This window comes from Phalangium opilio, unplaced genomic scaffold, assembly GCF_054372755.1.
Source record: "Phalangium opilio isolate 3A_F unplaced genomic scaffold, DU_Popi_V2 ptg000042l_1, whole genome shotgun sequence".
NCBI classification, from domain to species: Eukaryota; Metazoa; Arthropoda; class Arachnida; order Opiliones; family Phalangiidae; genus Phalangium; species Phalangium opilio.
In genome coordinates, this window is record NW_028324166.1 from 8,593,754 (window position 1) to 8,617,435 (window position 23,682).

General features: G+C 38.3%; 2 protein-coding genes and 1 long non-coding RNA gene across 4 annotated transcripts; 1 reads left to right on the forward strand and 2 right to left on the reverse strand.

Annotated features, from left to right (window-relative positions):
• Positions 1-430: 430 nt before the first annotated feature.
• LOC149678990 (ATP-binding cassette sub-family C member 1-like) lies at positions 431-17,260 on the reverse strand. Its single transcript, XM_089836960.1, has 16 exons — positions 17,226-17,260; positions 17,012-17,147; positions 16,515-16,718; positions 13,369-13,515; positions 12,568-12,572; positions 11,719-11,882; positions 11,422-11,559; positions 8,633-9,003; positions 6,391-6,558; positions 5,141-5,322; positions 4,767-4,872; positions 4,132-4,656; positions 3,297-3,496; positions 2,052-2,178; positions 639-1,408; positions 431-566 (listed from the first exon to the last, which is right to left on the reverse strand). The coding sequence occupies exons 1-16, from the start codon at positions 17,258-17,260 to the stop codon at positions 455-457; spliced, it is 3,390 nt and encodes a 1,129-aa protein (XP_089693086.1). The 3' UTR covers positions 431-454.
• Positions 17,261-18,385: 1,125 nt separating this feature from the next.
• LOC149678991 (uncharacterized) lies at positions 18,386-19,968 on the forward strand. 2 transcript variants are annotated; one of them, XM_089836825.1, is made up of 2 exons: positions 18,386-18,711; positions 18,792-19,968. In XM_089836825.1, exon 2 carries the CDS (start codon positions 18,828-18,830, stop codon positions 19,263-19,265), a length of 438 nt encoding a protein of 145 aa, XP_089692951.1. In that variant the 5' UTR covers positions 18,386-18,711; positions 18,792-18,827; the 3' UTR covers positions 19,266-19,968. The 2 variants fall into 2 exon arrangements, with proteins under 2 accessions (XP_089692951.1, XP_089692950.1); XM_089836824.1 differs by having other exon boundaries at positions 18,386-18,707.
• Positions 19,969-20,546: 578 nt separating this feature from the next.
• On the reverse strand, positions 20,547-21,516 carry LOC149678992 (uncharacterized). Its single transcript, XR_016366287.1, has 2 exons — positions 21,282-21,516; positions 20,547-21,187 (listed from the first exon to the last, which is right to left on the reverse strand). It is a non-coding gene; the product is annotated as an uncharacterized LOC149678992 (long non-coding RNA).
• Between the last annotated feature and the right edge of the window lie 2,166 nt (positions 21,517-23,682).

The following is a 23,682-nucleotide window of genomic DNA, read 5'->3' on the forward strand; positions in this document are numbered from 1 at the left end:
TGAACACTGGACTCGGACTAAAACTAGCCATTTTGGTTCGTGTTCAGTTGTCTTCCCCCTTAACCCTGACGATGATAATTGAGAGAGGCCAATGCTACAGACTGCCGTGTATGTGGGGTACACAAAGACAAAAAGATGGTGGTGTGAGAAGCCAGTAAGTAGAAAATAGCGTCTATGAGGGATAGACAAAGACCAGAAGATGTCGGTTTTAGAAGCCAGTAAGTACAGATTGGTGGCAATTTCTGTGAACTGTGAATGCGCTCCGCAAATGGCGAACACATTTGCTCCGATTTGCAAACTGTGAACGCTATCCAGTGGGGTGTAATAACAGACAGATACGTCGGGAACAGAACCTCTCTGTGACATATCGTCACTCGGAGATGAAAAAATTAATTGTTAGACTCGTTACGAACTGTACATAACCTAAAACGTAGGTGCTTAGTTTAAAGGTTGTTTAGATTATGTTGGCATCTTTGGCCAAATCGTAGAACATTGATTGTTCATTTCTCAAGAGAGCATGTGGAGAGTCGAATTCCACAATTCGGCCCTGATCGAGAACCATCACCCTATGAAGAGTTAAACGACGACAAATTAGGCAATCACATTGGTAAGACTGTTTAATAGTTTGATAAACTAACTTGTTGCAGTCTAATATGGTGTTTATTCTGTGCGCGATGGTGATGATGGTAGAGTTGGCAAATTCCTTCTTAATGGTCTCTTGAATGAGATCGTCGGTGTCCAGGTCGACAGAGGCCGTCGCTTCGTCCAAGATCAGGATCTTGGTGTTCCTTAATAAAGCTCGAGCCAAGCAGAACAACTGACGCTGACCCACGCTCAAGTTGTTACCTCCTTCAGCCACGGGGTGATCCAGCCCCTGTTCGAGTGACGCCACGAAGAGCTTCAGGTGCGAGTGTTCGAGGGCATCCCACAAGTGCTGGTCATCTTTTTGATCAAAAGGATCCAGATTGAATCTAAGCGGGCCCGAGAAGAGGACGGGCTCTTGGGGGATGATGGTCAGCCGCGACCGCAAATCAGACAAACCCAATCCCTCCACCTTCACTCCGTCTATGACGATCTGACCGCGCACGCCCTCGATGAGACGGAAGAGCGCCAGCGTAAGCGACGACTTTCCCGCGCCTGTTCGCCCCACCACGCCCACCTTCTCTCCGGCTTCGATCCTGACATCTATGTCCTTCAAGACCAAATCAAGTCCCTCTCGGTATCTGGTGCTGTAGTCGTGGAATATGATTTGTCCTCGTTGAGGCCAGTCAGTAGGTGGTTGACATTCTGGTTTCTCCCACTCGGCCTCGGATTCCAATCGGCAGTATTCGTCAACTCTTTCTATGGAGACGACATTTGATTCCAAACCCGTATAGGCAGCGATAAAGATTTTCAGATATTGCAGAAGCTGTAATTTCAAAATATTAAATTTTTACTTAATTTGAAAAAAATTATTAGCTGTTCCACGTGGTAGAAAAGCATTTGCACTTGTTTTTCAAAAGACAGGGAAAATACTTATTAGCCAGTTCGATTAGAGAATAAAATATCTTTCATAAATAAGACTTGCTAACAACTTCAATTTAAAGATAATGGTATATGACCAAATGTATATGAATTAAAACAAAAGGTCTTGATCAATAGGGATACCCGTAACAATATTCTCTTTCCAGGAGGTATTACGCGTCCTCTCCGTCACTCGTTGATGTAAACGTTTTCTTGAAAACATACCAGAATGGAAGCCAAACTAACAACTATGCTTTACAAAAAAAAGAACAAAAAAACAAGAATGCGGCAGTAGGTCTACAATTACATAGTCCCTAAACCTGTTTAGGTGATATTTTGCTATACTAATCTCCCATTCAAACCCCTGCATGGAACTGCATCTCGTGATACTCTTTGTTTATTCACTAACTTTATTGGTCCTTTTTGTATCGTCCCACTTTAGCGACGAATCACTATGACCCTAGTATCGAGAGTTAAACGAAAAACGAGACTTCCGCTTGTGGAAAAGATTTTGATTTACACCCTTGGTCTTCATTGGTAGCGCTTACCCGATCGGCATTAGCCAAGATCAATCCTACAAAATCAGCGAACAGAGTCCCTTTGCTCAAGACGATGAATATTGCGGTACAAAACATCAAGCAATTGCCCAAGAGATTGTAGCGTACTGTCAGCCATCTGGAAAGAAATTGCATTTTATTGACTTAGAGAAATGAGTAGCGACTTGGAATGTCAGCTTTTCTTTGCATCCACATCTCTTTTAAACCCAAAGGTAAAAATGTAGTGTAGATGACAAAAAGGCTGTCGCTCAAAAAAACCCCCAAATTTAAACTACACTTCCAAGAAAAAAGCGTTCAATGGGTATTCAAACTTGAACGCAATTGTTCATTTTTGAACAGTTTGGAAATATTAGGCGTTCAATCGTGAAAGGTGTGCTGGATTATCCAAGATGACATTCAAGGTGTTCAATTCAGTTTGCCTAATAAGTCGTGAGGTTTATTTTCGAAACTTTCATTAAAAATCCAATAATATCCGATAATATCTCAACAATTTACTGGAACATGCTTATTTACCCTAAATTAAATATAAATTTGTCTTTACAAACATCATTTTACAATAATATCAAAGGAAATGTCACGGATTATTGCGTATTTCACCTTACCCTTATATTTACATAAAAATTCAAATCGTTTGAAAATTTAATTCTTTGCATCGCCATTACTATCGGAGAAAAATGACAATGATCACATTCGTCAAGTGCAGTCCTCGGAGGCTATTTACCAGTTTTCGTAAACCGCCCAAGGTGCGGGAGTTTGATCTAATGTAATCTCCCCATTTTGCTTCCAGTCGAATGGGAATTCGGTCCATTGGAAAGGAAGCACCACAAATATCGAAGGTTGGCATTAAAAGAGATAAAATTGCTCGCTAAACTATTCAAAACTGCCACCTTAATTATGCCAATTTGTCACTAATGCCATTCAAAACTGCCGCTATAAGCTTTCCAAATTGTCATTTCTACCATTCAAAATTGACACATTATGTGTGCCAAATTGTCAACTATACTGTTGAATTTTGCATCTTAAAGAAGTCCTACCACACACAGTGTTCAACAATGAGCATGAAAGTGGTCAACCTAGCACACTGTTTTGGTGTTTAATTTTGGTACCTGTATTTACTGTGCAAAATTGAACGCAAAAGTGTGCTCCCAGTGTGTTGAGGCTTTGCACAATTATTTGTTAAGGTTGGAAGAAAAATATTTCTTAATGTAACCTTTAATGGCGCAATTACAAAATTACCTTTGCGTCATGTTCATCATGTAATTAGCGGCGGTGCATTCGTCGATCAGTTTCAGGAATTGTCCTTCAAAGTTCTGTCCGGCGTCACACGCCCTGATGACAGTGCTGCCAGCCACTGATCCTCCAACGTGCGAAAACAAGAAGGAATTTCTCAAGCTTGTTATCCGCTTGAATTGACGATTGCTCGACATCAAGAAACGCTGCAAAAGACGTGGAATAAATCGTCAGTTTAAAAGCGATATTACAGTCAAGGCGTCAATTAAGGCCTCAATCCTGTCGCTCTAAAGCAATGTACAATCCGTTATGTTGTGGCGTGTCAAGAACTATATTTTGAAGTAGTAGTTGGGTGTTATTATTTCGCGGAGAAATTGTTAGGTAATATCACGTGACTGTCTTCGTATGTAGTAAGCTTGGAATGACTCTGCGGATAGATTCAACGAAAAGGCTGACGTCCATTCCTAATGCACTGATAATGGTACGAAATTCACGTATGCCCAACAGAGCTATTTTTGATGGAAGATTAGCTTGATAAAGGCCCCGCCCTACATTACACATTGTACATCCATTTAATGGCTTTTCATTGCTTAATAAAACTTTATAAAATGTAATGTATGTTAACTTTAGGAGATGTTGATAATAATCTTGACTATATTTAATGTTTAGTGGTATATTTTCTATTGTCCAAGCTCTGATCTACAACCAATTCCCAGATTATTAAAGATCAAAAGTAGCTATCCCTCACTTTTTACGAATTCCGTGTTTAACCACGACAATTAACAATTGAGAGTGATTCTGAAAAATCACTTATGAATGAAGAATGAAATCGAGTTCCTACCTGAAGTAAAATATATCCAACGACAACAACAATGCAGGGAATTATGAATAATGGCAAATACATTGCAATTCCTAACGGGTAAACAACCAAAAATATGACTCCTCTATTGGTTAATCTTAACATTCCGTGTAATTGCTGATCGAGGGCGTCGATATCTTGGGAGAAACGATTGAGTATCCTTCCAACTGGGGTCGTGTCGAAGAAGAACATGGGAGAGCGAAATACGCTGTCGAGCATCTTCCCATGTAGACAGTTTGCCGCTCGTAGACAGCGAAAGGCGTTGACGATTGTGTACAGGAATGTCGTAACGGCTTGGCTTAGACCAAGAACGACTATGACCGCTATACGGGTTACCTTTAAGTCTAGGTTCGCTTTAAAATCATCTTTGGAGTCTGCGCACCACAGAGACAGCCAGATAACTGACACGAAATTTATGACGACAGCACTGGTGATTGTTACTACGAAGATCGCATACCATGTTATACCATAGGCTTTAAAATATTGTTTGTATTGTGACACGGATATCTGCAAATGCGTGATAACATTATCATGAGGAAAAAGTTGTAAGATTTAGTTTTAGTTCTCAAAAAGCCAAGAAAAGTTCAAACTACTCTCGTATAGAAAAGAGCACGCACATTTCCTTCTTTGAGGGTCTCTTTAGTCATGAGTTTTGACTCATCTTCAACAGAGACCTTTCCTTGGGAAGCAAGATGTAATCTCTCCGATTTGATATTTAACGTACTAAAAAATTGCGTTAACAAAATTCATAAATTAGCAAAGCGTATTCAACCACGGAGCTGTATTCAACGTGAAAGAATTAATCCGAACATTTTTAAATAAGGGCTATCTCTGCAAACATTACATGCCACATGGCGGTTGTCCACAAAGAAATTCGCTCGCTTATTTAAAAATGTACAATAAATGGATAACTTCTCTGACTTGCAGCTTTTTCGCTTTACTGCTTCAAACTAGGGGTAAAAAGTGTAGATCTAGTTGAAAATTTACTCACGACGGTTCTTTATTCTCGTCGCTCATGTCACTCATATGTTGCTCGAAATAATCTCTGGCCATTCCCTGACGACTCATGATTTCGTCATAAGCTCCCCTCTCGATGATTCGTCCGTTGTTCATGAAGAAGATCTCGTCCACTTCTCTGATGAAGCTCAAGTTGTGAGTCACCAAAACTCTCGTCTGTAACAAATTTAACGAGAGTTAGAAACGAACTACTGAGCAGGAGCAACATTCATATGGGTTTATTTGCGATAGCTAGTCACATTTTGTTAATAAAGAGGCAGGGCGTTATGAGATTGGTCGGATGATCTTATTTCAAATTATCCTTAAAATCTGAACCTAATTTGTATTTTAAAATCATTCGGAGGTATTTCCTCAATGTTTCTATATGCAGACTGGTCTTATATTAGGCTTTACACATGAAGTACGTAACATGTGCCCGGGAGAGCTACACGATATTTTCTAAGCTCTTAGGAAAGAACCTCCCCTTACGGGGAGGAAAATAATTCAGTAACGCGGCTCCTTCTGATCCATCCGATCCTTCCGCCTAAAGACCCGATTTACAAGGTACCACAATACCAAAGATTATTTGGGAATAAGGCACGAAAATCTTATAAATCTGGGTAGCTTTTGCTTGGACTATTTAAGACGCCGTGTATCTGTTTTTTAACTAGGTATATTTTCTGTTCTCGCCGTTACGGCAAGCCCGGCTTGTGTAGTTTTCGTGTCTAATTTTATTCGCAGAGCTATTTTTCTTTTGAAATTTAAGGAAAATCTTATAATATTTAGTTGAAGACTTATTAAATGCCTCGAAAAATTTCGAAACTTGAGCTTTAAAACGTTGAATATTTTATAATGTCTAACGAACGATACCGCAAATTCGTCTTCCGAGCTTCCCGGTTAGGTCGACGGCGACTCGGCGAGGTCGAGTCGAGGTTCGATGCAAGAAAATAGTACTGTAGCCGTCGCCGATTGGTCTGGCATTAAAGAGGTTATCTACGGATAAGCGCTTGTGATTGGTTGAAAGATTTTTTTGTTCGTCTGCTTAGTCTTTACTTCGGGAATGTCATGCAATCTATGGCCAAAGCTATGGAAAAGTGGGACTTACGTACTTTATGTGTGAAGCATAATCCGCTCTTGCTTATACTTAGAAGAAGAATCGATAAAAAATAACTAGATTTTCCACTTGACCCTCCCTTTAATGGACGCTAAACGCTTTCATAGGAACATAAGGTTAACGTCATTTACTTTCTTGCGAAGTAATCCCTTTGGTCCGATGACTTCGTTGAAGAGATGTTTGGCCACGTGCGAGTCAACCGCCCCCAACGGGTCATCGAAGAGATAAACATCGTCATCGCGATAAATTGCTCTGGCCACGTTGACCCTTTGCTTCTGACCACCACTCAAGTTGATACCCTATCATGAAAAATTAGTAAAGTAACGCATTACTAAAGATAGCAGCCATTTATGGAACTTTGAATGAAACAGCGATTCGCTTGGACACTGCCTTCTCTAATACTAGGCCTGGAAATGTACAACAGAAGTATTTTTTATTTGACATTTTGAATTTGCGCTTAGTAACCGTTAGATGGCTCTTTTCTGGGGAGAATTTTCGCGATGACGAAAGTACATTCGTACTGCGCAGTCTCGCATGACGTCACGTCTTGCGCTTATGGCGGACCAGGGTGGGAAATAACGGTTTTTTTTAAACTGGACTAAATAACCTGGTCCATTTCACAATGACCATTGAGTCATTGACCATTGAGTCATTGACCAGGGCACGCCGTCTGCTAAACTAGAGAAGTACTGTACATAATTAAACTATTAGAGTTAATGTTTGGACTCTAGTTACCCTTGAATTATCTTAGTGGTCCCGAAGACCATTGACCCCCTCCGATTTAATTTTTAAACTGGACCAGGCAATTTTTAAACTGGTCATTTGCCATGTGCCACCGCCTTATTTCCCACGCTGTGGCGGACTAGTGGTGCAATTCGTCGCTAAAATGATACTTGGGTATGTATGATTGTATTTTTCGTCAAATTCAGTTGAATCTGAAGCCCAACTACAATGAATAGATCAATGTGTTTGGATCGTGTCTCTCAACCTAGATCCAACGCAAAAACTTTTGAGTTTAATACATTTGCTAGATCGATAGAGACATAGGTATTCCAGCAATTATTTGACGAACATTTTAATTGATGTTGCAGATTTTGTGAAGGAAGTAATGCACTTCATTGATGATACTTGTATATTTCATTCAATCATATTTTGCGAAGGCTTTAAAATATGACTGTGATACATATTTGGCATTAATGAAACTACTGTTAACAAAGTTTATAAGACCATTGTTACCATCGTACAAAAAGTTCAAGAACAAACTTCTCTCATGAAAAACTCTAAAGATGTAAATACATTTTACCAACACTGTGATATATGCCTTTTTATATTGTCGTTTGAATTATGTGTCTTTTTATTTAAGTCAGCTGCTATATTATCCTCAATACCTTTGCTTTAACCGTTGTCTTGCAAGCTTTCAAAAAATTTCCCCTAGTTTTGAATTTGCCGCCAGTTTAAAACCCCAGAAAAGAAACATCTAGCGCCATTTGTGAAATACTAACTGCCACCCCCCTTTTTTTCGTATTGCATGGCCTAATATTTGAGATGGCAGTGGCTTGGAATTTCGAGTACAGAGCATTATATTTTTCAATATATTTCCTCAGCTTCCCGCTAATAACATCCACTGTCCTATGCTAAACGCGCGGAAGTGCGACACCTCTCATGATTTTTAGTGCATTCAAGGACTTGACAGAAGGATCAGGTTAAGCCACACTGGATGGAAATACGTTACTTCCTATGAATCGGGCTACTTTGATCTTCATTTCTAAACGTCTTTTAGAAGCTAGGAAGAATAACAACCTTTCTCTTTTTTGAAACCCCACCGTCTTTAAATGACAGGGATAAGTTGAAAATAAAAAGACATTGTGGAATTTGTGGGGTGAACCAGTTTTGTACAACGCGAGCCTAAACTTCCACAGTGGAAGAAAGAGGGTCGAAAGAGGTTAATCTGGTCCCTTCTCTGTCTCGTGGGTTATTATTATTTAGTTACTCTCTCTCCAACACAAAATGTACTTCAAACAAAATCTCGTACTGACTGCGCAGCTACAACCAACGGAATTGATTCTCTCGAGAGGGCTGTTAGTAGTGGCGGTTAGCACGTGATAAGTTATAACCAAGTTATCAAACATTTCTCTTTCTTCTGTTGTGGAAGTTAATATTTTCGGTTGTCATTCTAAAAGCGTGACTAATTCCACTCCTTTTCTACTTCTGCTCGCATAAATAGACCAGCATTGCTGAAGACTGTCCGCGAAAGATTCCACTCTTTTTTACAATAAATGCCTAAATCTGCTTTTTTTTAACCCGAAGCCACTAAAAATTTAGTTTATGTGTCAGCTGTTTTCACAATACACTTTTGGTTAAAATAATACATACCCTTTCACCGATCTCCGTTTCGTCGTAAGCGGGTAACTGATTGAGGTCTTGTTGTAGGGCGCATGCACGTATGACGCTGTCGTATCTTTCCTGGTCCATGTCGTCGACGAAGAGGATATTCTCTCTGAGTGAGGCGTTCTGGATCCAGGGTTGTTGAGTGACGTATCCGACTCTCCCGGCCACTCTCACCTCTCCCTCCACCTTCTGCATCTCAGACACCAGAGCAGACAAGAGGGAAGACTTGCCACAACCCACCGGACCCACCACGGCCACCAATGAGCCGCGGGACACTTTCAAATTGATGTCCCGAAGAGACGCCTTTCCCGGCTCTTCCTGGTTCCAGTGAAATATTCCCTTCTGAATCTCAATTGCTAAATATTCATAGAAATAAATTGATCAATTGCGAGTTCAAAAACATTTGGAAACAATCTAAAAGCAACTTCGAGCTTTCGTCTGTAAGTACGACAAGTTGATTTACTTATTTTACAAATATGGTTATTAAAGGAGGAAGTTAATTCATTGCCGGGATTTCGTCTAAAAATTGATTAATTGACCCTTACAAAAATGTTCTTAAGAATTCCAAAGGCCATTCTTTGGAACCCTATGGAGTCCTTGGGATCATTTTCTAAAGTAACAATTCCCAAAGACTTTCTTTAGAATTCCTAAAGAAGTCTTGAGACAAATGTCCAAAGAAGGTCTTGAGATTATTTTCCAAAGAAATTCTTTAGGAATTCTAGAGATAAATTTCCAAAGAAGGTATAAGGTTTATTTTCCAAAGAAACTCTTTAGGAATTCTAGAGATTAATTTCCAAAGAAGGTTTAACGAATATTTTCCAAAGAAATTCTTTAGGAATTCTAGAGATAAATTTCCAAAGAAGGTATAAGGTTTATTTTCCAAAGAAACTCTTTAGGAATTCTAGAGATTAATTTCCAAAGAAGGTATAAGGTTTATTTTCCAAAGAAACTCTTTAGGAATTCTAGAGATTAATTTCCAAAGAAGGTTTAACGAATATTTTCCAAAGAAATTCTTTAGGAAGTCAAGAGATAAATTTCCATAGAAGGTGTGAGGTTTATTTTCCAAAGAAACTCTTTAGGAATTCTAGAGATTAATTTCCAAAGAGGGTTTAACGAATATTTTTCAAAGAAATTCTTTAGGAATTCTAGAGATAAATTTCCAAAGAAGGTGTAAGGTTTATTTTCCAAAGAAACTCTTAAGGAATTCTAGAGATTAATTTCCAATGAAGGTCTACGGTTTGTTTTCCAAAGAAATTCTTTAGAAACTCTTGAGATAAATTTCCAAAAAACACCTAGGGAATATTTGCCAACGAAATTCTTAAGGAATTCTTCAGATAAATTTCCAAAGAAAGTCTAGGGTTAATTTCCCAAAGAAATTCGATAGGAATTATTGAGATAATTTTCCAAAGAACGTCCATGGAATATTTTCTAACGAAATTCTTAAGGAAATCTTCAGATAAATTTCCAAAGAAGGTCTGGGATTTATTTTCCAATGAAATTCGTTAAGACTTCTAGAGATGAGTTTCAAAGGGCCTGATATATTTGCAATTATGCTTTACATATAATTATCTTAAGATATTTTTACCCAAATTGTTTAGCTAAAGTTTTTATGCAAAGACATCGCCTTGATGGCTAAAAAATTAAAAACGTTTCACGAAGGCTTGTCCAGTAGCTAAGGCTCAGCTGAAATGGTTTATCATATTTACCTATTTTTCTTTTTTCCCTTTAATAATCCGTGAGGTGTTTATGCAAAAGATAAATTAAATTAAAAGTAAAACACGCATAATTAAAATCGTCATGTTTAGATTTAGAGGGAGCATAAGCTGGCAGTCGAAACTTTCGCTTTTGAAAAGTAAAACTAACCTAAAATTAATTCTTTTGTGATATGTTTTATCTTTATTTCGAGCGTAATTAGAGTTCCAAATAATTATTTTTTTTAAATATTGTAGATAAAATTAGTTTAAACGCGTTTCTGGTACTCAAAAAACTCTCAGTGAAAATACATTATTAAACTTAACAACAACATCTGTATCTACTGCTTGACCATTGAAGCCTCCAAAACCCACTTAGTACCCCATAAATTTGCACAAGGTTGAAACTTAATGCCGTTTTCAGAGGTATTTAAGTCGATTAAATGTCTGACTTTATAAGCAGTATCGCACTGCATGCGAGAACTTCCCGCGATATAAGGGGTTTTGTTCAGCATATAAGAACTGTACTCCCTGCATTGGGGTATGGTTCTGCATGTGAGAACTATCCTCGTTTCTAGAAGGCTAAATTAATTTGCCCGATAATCTTCCCTATATTTCCCAAGAAAATTCCAACGATATTTCCCAAGAAAATTATTAACATATTTACGAAAAAAATTCTAAAGATATTTCCCAAATAACTCCAAAGATATTTCCCAAGAAAATTCCAAAGATATTTCCCAAGAAAATTCCAAAGATATTTCCCAAGAAAATTCCATAGATATTTCCCAAGAAAATTCGAAAGATATTTCCCAAGAAAATTCGAAAGATATTTCCCAAGAAAATTCCAAAGATATTTCCCAAGAAAATTCCAAAGATATTTCCCAAGAAAATTCCAAAGATATTTCCCAAGAAAATTCCAAAGATATTTCCGAAGAAAATTCCAAAGATATTTCCAAAGCATTTTCCAAAGAAAAAGAGGCCAATATTCCCCAATTTCCCAAAGAACCCCTTAAGGATTTCAAAAGAAATTTCCCAAGGAATTTTCTAAAGAGTTCTAAAGAAGATTTTTGTAAGGGGACATACCGTATTTTTCGTCGCTAGCCATCTTCTCCACGTAATGCTTGGTTTCCTCACGACTCAACAAGTTTGCAATTCTCCTTACCGAGACGTGTGCCTGTAAGCAATTACTTAGTGGATTTGCGTAGTTTTGAGATGTTTTAACTAAAGAGAAGGTCAACATAATCCTTAACAACTATTTTTCTAAAAACAATGCCTCTTTGATTGGAAAATATTGTACTATGCCTACATGTTTTAAAACATGTAATTAATTGCCGTTATTTAATGACGCGAACTATATATTCAAAACTCTCTTTCACATACGATGCATAATATCGAAAGCGTATATTTTAAAACCAAAGTCTCGATTTCGCATCCCCTCTTCTAAGCCGTCCTGCTTCGAATCGCGGAAATTGGATACATGTCTAGTGAACCTGCGGTTTCTTGTATTTTGGGCGTACTGATGACGAAAACAGAATTCTAGCTCCCTGAATTGTGATACAAATTTCGAGCGAAAAAAATAATTGAGATGTTTTAAATCCATAACACTCGGTTTTCACTGGGCGTTTTTCGTGCGTTTTTCGCAAAATTTTGCGTAAATGTAAAAAAGTTTACCATTTTTTTTTTGCGAAATACGCGTTTTAAGGTCGAAGTCTCTATTTCTATTTTTAGTTTTTTCTTCCTTTGCGTTTTTTCTTACGCACTAACCGACCAATCATAGGCTTTCTTGGTTTGACGTCATTGAACACACGGGTAAAGATTTTGATTTGTGTCGCCATTTTATAATCTACACTCGCTGAGCGTATGTGCTAAGCCTTGGTTGGTACTTGCTTGTGATTTAGAAATTATACAAATTAGAACCACGTGGCTTTGTGATATTTATGTGTCGAAATTCAATAGGAAATTACTAATTGGAAAAATTATGAAGTAGCCATATCTTTTGGGATAAAATATAACAGAATAACTTCAATCGCCGCAATGTTCGCATACTTTGTGGGTTTATTTTCTCGTTTTTTACTCAGTGAAAACCGACACGCGTCAATAAAAACCACTGCCGCGAATTTTACGTTTTCGCGTTATTTTGCGATATTTTTGCGCAACGAAAAACGCCAAGTGAAAACCCAGTGTTACACGTAAAAGAAAAAAATTTACGTAGACCATCCAGTCACTCACTTTCTCTACGCGATGAAATGAACAAGAATAGTACGGTCAATACTTAAGCGTGGGTAAACTAAGTCCAAATTTTTATTTTCATAAGGTGTTGCTTTAAATGCCTGAGACTGGGTGAATGGTCCACTCGCATCGTCTGCTAAGTTAATAAGGTGGCAACCACAAAAAAATGTGGGAAATCGAAACCTTTTGTTACATTCTATATAATTTTGGTATATATATTGGGTGAAAGACATTTGCGTGACAACGAATCCGTGTCCGACAGTTGGGAGAATTTAAAATTGGGTGTTCGACGATTGGGTGGTAAAGAAACTAACAGATCGTCAATGGGGTGGATAAAAATTATTTTTTTTTTCCAAAATGTACATATTTGTTGAAAACAATAAAAGTTTGGCGAGAGCCAAAACTTAACCTAACTAAACGAAGCCTAACCTCACCTGACCTAACTGAACCAAACCAAACCTCACCCGATCTAACTGAACCAAACCTAACCTCACCCGATCTAACTGAACAAAACCTAACCTCACCTTACCTGACCTCATATAACCTTAAATTTTTATCATCCGAATTTTGTGGTTTTTAAAAAGTATGTGCTTTTTGAAAAATAATTTTTTTATTCGCCCAATTGATGCTCGGTCAGTTTCATTGCCACTCAATTTTCAGCGCTCCAAATTGTCGCGTTCCCAATGTTCAAACACCCAGTCGTCGTCACCCAAATGTCGTGCTCCCATACTGGGTTTACGGCAATTGTAAAAGAAGGAAATTCTAGACTTAACTCTTGACCCTCCCAGACACCGTTCTTACCGAAACTAGAGTATTTACTAAATCCGGAAACGTAAGCATTGATGTCGCTAATAATCGTGACAACTGAAAGGAGACGAAAGCTTTCCTCGAGGTGAGAATGTTATCGTCGTCAATTAATACGTACATGGCGAAACATGGATAAGTAATCTGAAAATTAGAAACAATACCTGAAGGAACTTACAATTAAAATGGAGGTAAAAATGTGCGTAAGCTCTGAAGTTGAATAGTTAATAGTTAGATGACGACCAACTGTAAAATCAACATCAACCTGTGTTCTTATTTCACCGCCGAAATGTGGCCTTTCTTGAGTGTGGCGAAAGCGTAGAAATTTCAGGGACATTTTCTTTTTCAGTAGAGTGAGAAAGGGGCTGTACCGTGTATCAGCAGTTCTCAGAAGAGTGGTTCCCGAATAGAGCTCGGCATTATCTATCCATTATCCACGTTAATTTATCTTTATTCATACTTGAAAATTATCCACAAAACTTACATGTTAAATCGTATTATAATACACAACTTTGTTTATAAATAATCGGTTATCCACCAATTTGTGGATAATGGATAGATAATGCCGAGCTCTATTCCCGAAATAGCAACCGCGAGTCCAAAAAACAGCGGTGTTTTTCAAAACTGCTGTTTTAGAAATAGTGGCTGCTGTTTTAGGTATGGCGGCTGTTGTCTCGGGAAAGAGCAGTGTTATTATTGGGGTCGAAATAATCAAACCTAAACTGACCTAGTACCACTGGGGTTTAAGTAGCAAAACCTAACCAAATCTTACTTAACCACACCTCACCTAACGTAATACTATTAGGGTACAAATTTCAAACCTTAAGGTGATTTAATTAACCATACCTGACATAATACTATTGATGTTCAAATAACCAAACTTATAGCATCATAAACGACTATCGCTTTTCGCATCCCGGTAGTACTGCTGCAATGGTACGCCGCATTTACGAAAACCGCTGTATAGGCAACTGCCATGATGGGTGAACTACGTTTTTGGGAAAGCGCTATTTAGGGAACTGCGGTTATAAGAACCGCTTTTATGGGATCCACTCATACACTGTTAAAAATAAAGGTATTTTGAAGGTACTATAAAATACCTCCGCGACCTTTTTAGTACCCATGAACGTATTTTATTAGTTGTCTCACAGTGCGGGTATTAAATGATTTCGAAAAAGGTATTTTGGAAATATAAGGTATATAATGAAACCTTTTAGAGTTTCTGCGCTTCTGCTGGTATGTTATCGTACCCTGGAAGTAGAAAAGGACTTAACAGACTCCTTTAGAGGGAGTTTTTAGTTCCGGCGTGCTGATTATAATTAACACTACTAAAGTAAAATACATGATATAATACTTCAAGCCCCAATTCTCTAACACTAACTGTTTACTTCACCAGTAGCACTAGTAATGACAGCGTAGAAGAAATCTCTGTTGGAATATTATTAATAACCATAAAGAATAGGTTCGGTAGGGTAGAATTGGGTAGTGGTTTTCTACCCGAGATTTCAATTTCAATCTCAAGTTTCCTAGCTAGTGGTTTTTCTTAAATATATAATTACATATAATTAACATTAATTATTTTCTTTGACAGCTATGTACACTAGCATACGTTACATCATTTAAAGGCAATACAATTATGATATAAGGCTTACATAGTTAATATAAAGGTTTGAATCCGAGCTTACGCCTTCAGTCGCCATTCAGAAAATATCCATGTATATGTGACCCTGAATTACCTTTACACTATAACAGTATCACACCTTCCTTAACAAGGGGAAGCTAAATATAGTATCGGGAAATGTAGAGTGGTTAATCCCTTGCTTACTATGCGAACTCTCACGACCCCGCAAGCCTATGGCGCAGACACTTAAAGGCGAGATGGAAGGCAAAATTTTACCCTCATCCCGTAAGCCCACAACACAGACACTAAAAGTTGAGATGGAAGGAAAATATTACTATCGTGTCTTTCAGTCTCATTTGCATCGAAGTGGTGTATTGCTTACCATGTCTAAAAATGATTCAAGCCCGCGGTAATTAAGGAAAGTTTACCAGTTTCAAATGTGGCGCAAATATTTTTGATGGCGCGAAAGTATAATTTAGACCTGTTTGTGGGTTTTATTTGACACCTAATTCGGTAGCACAAAATACCTTTAGAAGTATATTATCGAACCTTTTTGAGTGTTAACAGGTACCCTTTTCGGTAATAAGGAGTACCTTTCACAATTTGAAAGTTTTATTCCGACCTTTGTTGAGGTTTAAATGATACCCATTACGGGATCACAAAATACCTTGTAGTCCTCAAAAGTACCTTCTTCAAGAGGTATTTCATAGTACCCTTAAACAACGGTATTTTGTAGTACCTATATAGGTACGTCTGGGGATGCATTGAAAAATACCTTTAAAGGTACTAGACAGTACGGTTATTTTTTACAGTGTACGGGAACCGCTCATATGAAGGGTTTCCCTAAGAAAGTTGGAAAATAACTAATAGGCGTATGGAGCTGAAATCTCTGATATACGGACTAAATACAACCATGACAACAGACCCCCGGTCATAATCCCCCATTTTTCGAACTCCCCGTGGTCTAATTTATTCTGTACTAAGGCTTTACAAGAATCTAGGACGTTTCGCCTACGTCACTTCATGACAAGCTCTCAGTAACCAATGACAAACTTATGGAACTTATCTTATGAACTTTATGGTATTATTAACTCTAGCGTTAATAACAAGAGAAAATAGAAGTTAGTATAATACTTCTACCTCCGCGTGCTGCGCGTTGTTTGAGGGGTTAGAATTCTATCGCTCTAGTGTCACGACCGCCTCCCAGCAGGATAGCCTCCTCATATTCCTCAAGCTTTTAGTGAGAGAAAAATAGTTCCCTCAAAACAGACTACGGGCTTAGAGGCGGCGGGCGAAGAGTGGGTCCCTCTTCCAGAATGCCTTGAGCAGCGCTTCTTTTCAAAAACACAATATAATAACCTCTAGCCTCCAGAGACTTGAAGTTTTAGGGGGGTGAAAAACAGGACGACCCTCATAGGAAGTAAAAAGCAAGGCTAAAGTTAAATTTTGACCCAAGTATCATACTCTTCAATTTTTTCTTCATAATAATAATCCATATCTTGTAGACTTTTTACGTTCGTACCAAAACCGGTATGAGAGCAGTTATAAATCCATTTATTCCTTGGAAGAGGGCTTGTTTCTTCATGAGTGCAATTTCTTTTTTCCTGATTTCAAGAACAATTTTCTTAAACGATCTCTCCCAGGCGTACAACTTCAAGACGCGGATTCCGTTCAAGATTTCACTCATCATTTTCATTCTGTTGTCCTTCAGCTTCATCAGCTCAATCTAATAGGTGAGATAATTCAAGAAACTATTCACATAAACTCCACAGTTTATATTCGCCTGAATAAAGAGCATCAGGCAAACTGTTGAAGCTAAAAGGACCTATAAAGAGGCATCGTCGGATGTATAAAAATTATTTGAAATATACGTCGTAGGTAAGTGACTGAGGAAAGACGTAGTTCAAAGAAGCTTCATTCGTTTTAATTCGAAAACTACTGCAATCTCGCGAAAAACAAGGACTAAGTATTTTGGCGTCACGTGGTGCCTGTGACGTATTTCAAATAGTTTTTACTCACTCGCCGATTCAACTGTACAGTCACTTTAACACACGAGTTCCAAGAATGTAAGTCTTTACAAGAAACCCTACGGCGTACGATCTGTTCGTCGCGATTACAGGCACTAGAATCCAAGCAGGAATAAAGCTCGCTAATGCTGTACCAGAGACGAGTAAAAAGGAGAGAAGTTGTTCCCGCTCATGGGAGAAGGGAAAACTTGGTTATCGCTAATCACTAGGCAAGCGGGATCAGTGTTTCCCAAACTCGCATTACTGCTACTACGAATAATGGATGGGAGTGCTCAATCAGTACTAGATTTTTTTTTAATTACCTTGGCTACGTTCAGTAACTGCTAGCGTACGCAGCGCTGTGCGCATCGGAGACCGATTTTTTACTGTACGGTTTTTCGCACTTCCGGTTTCTACGTCACGCTACGCATATCTTCCATCTTGGCATTATCTCTAGCAAATTTTTGAAAATGCTCATTGAAAATGGCTGTTAACATTTCATTCATACGTTCTACCCAAGATTGTTATTACTATACAGGGTGTTTTTGAAAAGTCCATCACAAATTAAGGAGCGTGTTTATTGGACCAAACTGAGTGAAACGTATCAAAGAACATGGGGTCTACAACATTTAGTTTCGGAGATATGGCCCCCCAAACATTTGCCCCAAAAACGAGAAAATATCCCAAAATGTGGAGTAAGGGTTATTACCATTACCCAACTTGTTTCGAAGTCATAGACAATTTCAATAGCCTTGAATTTGAGAAACACTACTGTAACTTTAGATAGCAGAAGGGTATAAATGGGTAGAAGTACGCGTACGGCGGTAATGTAAAGCTAATACCAAGTGTCATAGTGTTTTAAGATTTCTCAGCACCCAGTAAAATGGTTGCGATTGAAGGTTGTGTTTTGTTCATTACGTTAGTGTTTGATGTGTCACAGAGAAAACGCCATGATACGATCCCAATGTAAATGTACTTTTTATTGGTTCTTAATTCTTAATCTGTAACAAATAACTACTACAAGAATTGTTCAAAGTGTTCACCACCCGCGTTAAGGCAAACTTGAACACGCCTTACAAACGATTCCCTAACACGTTGCAAAATGCCTGGAGTATCGCCAATAGTTTGACAGGCATTAACGATTCGTCGACGAAGCTCTTCCACATCAGGTACTTCACTCTGATAAACTATGTCCTTCAAGTGGCCCCAAAGGAAGAATTCGCACGGGTTAAGGTCGGGTGATCGAGCAGGTCATTCCACGGGTCCACCTCGACCTATCCACCGAAAAGGGAACGTCGCGTTAAGGTGAGCCCTGACAGCGAGACTGAAATGTGGTGGTGCACCGTCATGCATGAACCACATTCTGCGTACTAAACCTAAGGGCACGTCGTCAAGTAATTCCGGTAAAACGTCTTGTAAGAATTGTAGGTACGCCTCACCGTTTAACCTGGGCCGAATATGCGGATATGAACCTAATGTATGGACGAGCCGAGGGGAATGCTGCTGCAGCTGTACGTTTTTATCAGGAAAGATTTCCGCAAAGACGCTTACCAAACCGACTGACGTTCGAGGCTGTGGACAGACGTTTACGACAGGACGGATGAATCCAACCGGCTGGACCTCAACCTAGAGAGCAAGAAGTCCCAGAGGCCGTAGAAGACGAAGTCCTTACTATTTTCGAGGACGAACCAGCAGCAAGTACCCGCCAGGTGGGTAAGCGATTAGGCTTTGGTCACGTGCTCGTGTGGAAAATCCTCAAAAGTCACCAGTTTCATCCTTACCATTTTCAAAAGGTTCAAGGTTTGAATCCCGCGGTCTACCCACGACGCATGGCGTTTTGCCAGTGGTTTCAGCCTCAGATAAACGCCATTGTTTTCCCGCGTAGTCTGTTAGTCACAGACGAAGCTATCTTTTCGCGAGATGGTATTATTAACCTGCATAATAAGCATCAATGGTCCCCAAGAAACCCTCACGCAACGTTCGTTAAATCTCACCAAGTACAATTTAGTTTAAACGTGTGGTGCGGTATTGTAGGTGAAAATTTAATTGGACCGTATTTTCTACAGCCCAGGTTAAACGGTGAGGCGTACCTACAATTCTTACAAGACGTTTTACCGGAATTACTTGACGACGTGCCCTTAGGTTTGGTGCGCAGAATGTGGTTCATGCATGACGGTGCACCACCACATTTCAGTCTCGCTGTCCGAGCTCACCTTAACGCGACGTTCCCTTTTCGGTGGATAGGTCGAGGTGGACCCGTGGAATGACCTGCTCGATCACCCGACCTTAACCCGAGCCATTTCTTCCTTTGGGGCCACTTGAAGGACATAGTTTATCAGAGTGAAGTACCTGATGTGGACGAGCTTCGTCGACGAATCGTTAATGCCTGTCAAACTATTCGCGATACTCCAGGCATTTTGCAACGTGCTAGGGAATCGTTTGTAAGGCGTGTTCAAGTTTGCCTTAACGCGGGTGGTGAACACTTTGAACAATTCTCGTAGTAGTTATTTGTTACAGATTAAGAATGAAGAACTAATAAAGAATACATTTACATTGGGATCGTATCATGGCGTTTTCTCTGTGACACATCAAACACTAACGTACTGAACAAACACAACCTTCAATCGCAACCATTTTACTGGGTGCTGAGAAATCTTAAAACACTATGACACTTGGTATTAGCTTTACATTACCGCCGTACGCGTACTTCTACCCATTTATACCCTTCTGCTATCTAAAGTTACAGTAGTGTTTCTCAAATTCAAGGCTATTGAAATTGTCTATGACTTCGAAACAAGTTGGGTAATGGTAATAACCCTTACTCCACATTTTGGGATATTTTCTCGTTTTTGGGGCAAATGTTTGGGGGGCCATATCTCCGAAACTAAATGTTGTAGACCCCATGTTCTTTGATACGTTTCACTCAGTTTGGTCCAATAAACACGCTCCTTAATTTGTGATGGACTTTTCAAAAACACCCTGTATATGCGTATGGTTCTGATTACGGTATAGTACCCTTTCTGTTGGATAGCATTTACCTGAAAGTCTTTGTATTTATTGGTACTGAGATAGTTCAATGGAAGAAGAAGGACAATAGGTACGATGCCAGCAAAGGCTGAATAGCCCAGTTCTTGATACATGAAGGCGAAACACAGTACTGTTTGTACCGGGACCGACCATAAGAGGCCCAGTTGTGGTGACAGAATTTCGAATCTGTTCGTGTCCACGTACATCGTGTTCAGTATTTCGCCCATTGTCAAGTCACGTCGATCGCTGCTCGTCAAGCGAAATGTCTGCTTCGACGAATCTCATAAGTAAACGAATATCTCACTATTAAGATAACACTAACTCACCTTTTTGTACAGAACGTGCATGGTGGCGGATTTGAGTCTCAGTCCTAGTTTGGTATGGAAAATGGCGCTTCCTTCTTGCAACAAAGATTGCGCGACACTGGCCAAACCATAAAGGCAAGCGTAGAAAATCCCCTTCCACAAAGGATCTTCGCTCATCGAGTAATCAATAATGGAACTGAAAACATAAGTGAGTAAACTGCACTCTAAGAAAATGGAGTGTGCTTTAACACCTTTAAAAGTAGTTTATATGGGTCCAAATTTGACACGGTTACAGGTGTTGATTTACACCCCTGAAAGGGTTTAATAACACTTATTTGAGCAATTGGTGTCAAAGATAAGAATAAAATGGTGCAACAGAGGTGTAGTTTAACACCTTTTTAACTCTTATATCGAACTAAAAGTTAATTTTTTACTCTCATATGAGTGTTGTGCAATTCCTTAAAAGGTGTGGCATAGCACCTTTCCGAGTTTAAATAACGCTTTTAAGAGTGTCGCATAACACCTTTCAGAGTGTCGCTTGACACCTTTTCTAGAGTCACATGACACCTTTCCTAGACTCACATGACATCTTTCCTAGAGTCGTGTGACACCTTTCAGAGTGTCTGATGACACCTTTAAGAGTGTTAGATTTTATGGCAAATAGCTCTATATTCATAGCAATGTTCCACCTTGAGAGAACTTAAGAGGACAGTTCTAACATGCAGAGCTATACCCCTTTAAGCAAGGGTAGTTCTCGCATGCAATGGAAACTGCGTAAAAACTTGGCCACTTGATCGACTTAAAATTCAGCGTGAAACTGCATGATAAGTTGGCCATTTTCACTGACTAAATAACTTCTGAAAAGGCAGAAAGTTTTAAATCAGTGCAAATTCATCGGGTATTAAATTGGTTTTGGAGGAAATAATATCATAGCAGTAGATAAAGACGTACTCGTTAAATTTAATAATCTCTTTTCACTAAGAGTTTTTCGAGCACCAGAAACGGGTTGGACCTAATCTACTCTACAATATTTAAAAAAATAAATCCGTTTTGTACACTAATTTTTCTCAAAACAAAGATAAGACATGTCACAAAAACATGTGTCTCACATATTTACCTCTCAAGCTGGCGTTTATAGTCGCCCTACTGTGAGGCCAGTACCTATCCTAGTCTCGACTTTTAGTGTCACACAATACTTTTAAGAGTATCGCATAGCACTTTCAAGAATGCAATAGAGTTGCTAGGGTTTAAAATTTGGGGGGGGGGGGAAAGGGGCTTAATATTATTGTTCGTATATTAAAGAAAACTTTTATTGATAAAGAGTACGGAACCGAGTTATTGACTGAGACAATTGTGGATGAAAGAATTTCACTCGTTATTTGTAAGTTTAGTTTTCGTTTGCTTTTAGTCCCCACAACTATTTGATACTGAAATTCATCTCTACAAAGATGAAACTTAACGAACTTTTCATTGTAATTTTTATACACTTTATTGCTACAGAATTTTAGGAGGCTACTAGCAATATTTTGGTATAGTTTACGGATTATTTTAAGGGTCCTAACTTTGAAATTTGTGGCGCTATAGCCCCCATAAAAGGCCTAGCGACGCCACTGCAAGAGTGTCGCCTAACGCTTTTAAGAGTGTCATCTAACACGTTTCAGAGTGTCGCCTAACACGTTTAGCTGTGTTTTATGAATGTACAATACCGCCTGATTACCAATTTCCTTTTTAATTTTTGTTTAAAGGATAAAAATATATTCTTTCATGAATATCATCTTTAAAAAAATGTTTAGAAATTAACTTTTTCAATAATTTTTTACTGTTCGGATTGACTTTAATATTAAAACATAAATGAAAATGAAATACCTTTTTTAAGAAACCCGCAGTATTATAATTTTTCATGTTTAATTTCGAACGGTGTTTTAATAGTGTTATTTTACACCGAATTTACACTTTAAATTGGCCCCTAAAAACTCACGGTAAAAAAACTCTCTTTTGGGTGTTTTTACGGTGTTTACACCGTTTTAACACGTTTTTTACACTTCCATTTCTTAGAGTGTGGTTAACTCAGAACAGAAAATGTTATTGTTCGTATGATTGGATACTCTACGCTTCAGTATGAGCAAAGAACTATACTGACACCAACAAAGTAACTTATTTTCACGCTTTAAGTGAAAAATATCTCGTTCTTTTTATTTGAATTTGATTTCCCATAAATAATCACTTATGTTATGACGTTTCCTACAGAGAGTTTCCGATATGTTTAGCATAAATTAAGGGGATCATACTTGGGTGATTTTGAGTCGAAAAGGTTCTATGACATTTTACCGTCCGGGCCGCTGTTTTCGAGTAATTATTTGAGTGTTTTAGGGATGACCACTTAATTAAAATAGCATTGCTTTTCAGTTTCTTAATTAGATTTAAAGAGTCATCCCTAAAATACTCGTATCTTTACTTGAAAACAGTGGCCCGTTGGACAAATTGTACACAGAAAAAAAAGTGTTTAGAAACTAAACACTTGCCTAAACACGAAAATGCAACAGATATTTTATCATGTTTAACAACACTCATGTTTAAATAAGAATGGTGTTTAGGTTTGCAACACCTTATGTTTAGGTTCAAAATGTGTTGATCGCTTGTCATATCTAGTATTTAAACATGTTTAACGTGGTATATGTCATGTTATTGTGCTATAGTGCTTAGTAACAAAACGTGTTTACACGATTATATGCCTAGTTGTATAACATGTTTTCAGGATTATATGCCTAGTTGTATAACATGTTTTCAGGATTATATGTTTAGGTTTTAAACATGACTAAAGGTTTATAAGCTTAGCTTCCTATCGTGTTTAAGGGTTTATAAGCTTAGTTTTAAAGATATTTTCAGGTTGATCTTGAAATATTTTGAATGGTGTTACGACCTGCGTCGCTTTAAATACATAGGTTGAAGTAATTGCTGCGAAATAAGATACATTGTTTTCAGAAAAACCCGTGCCGCTCCTCGTGGGAAATCACAATTTCCGTTGAACTTCAACTTAGCTTAATTTCAACACTTTAGTAACATTGTGCCGAGTCCCATTCAACCGAACCAACCCCATTCGACTGAAAAACTCTCACTTCGGATGATTTACGATGCTGTAAAATGGGACAATCCGATTGCACCGAAAAACCCTCACTTCGGGTTTTGCCGATGGAATTTTAATTAAATTAACTTAAAATAATTCACGGCCTACGTAAAATGAACACTAGATCCAAACATTTTCTAAATTATTATTTTACAACTAATTATTATAAGAACAAAATAGTAATAAATCAGCAATATATGAAATAATAAAATCAATTGCTAATATTGA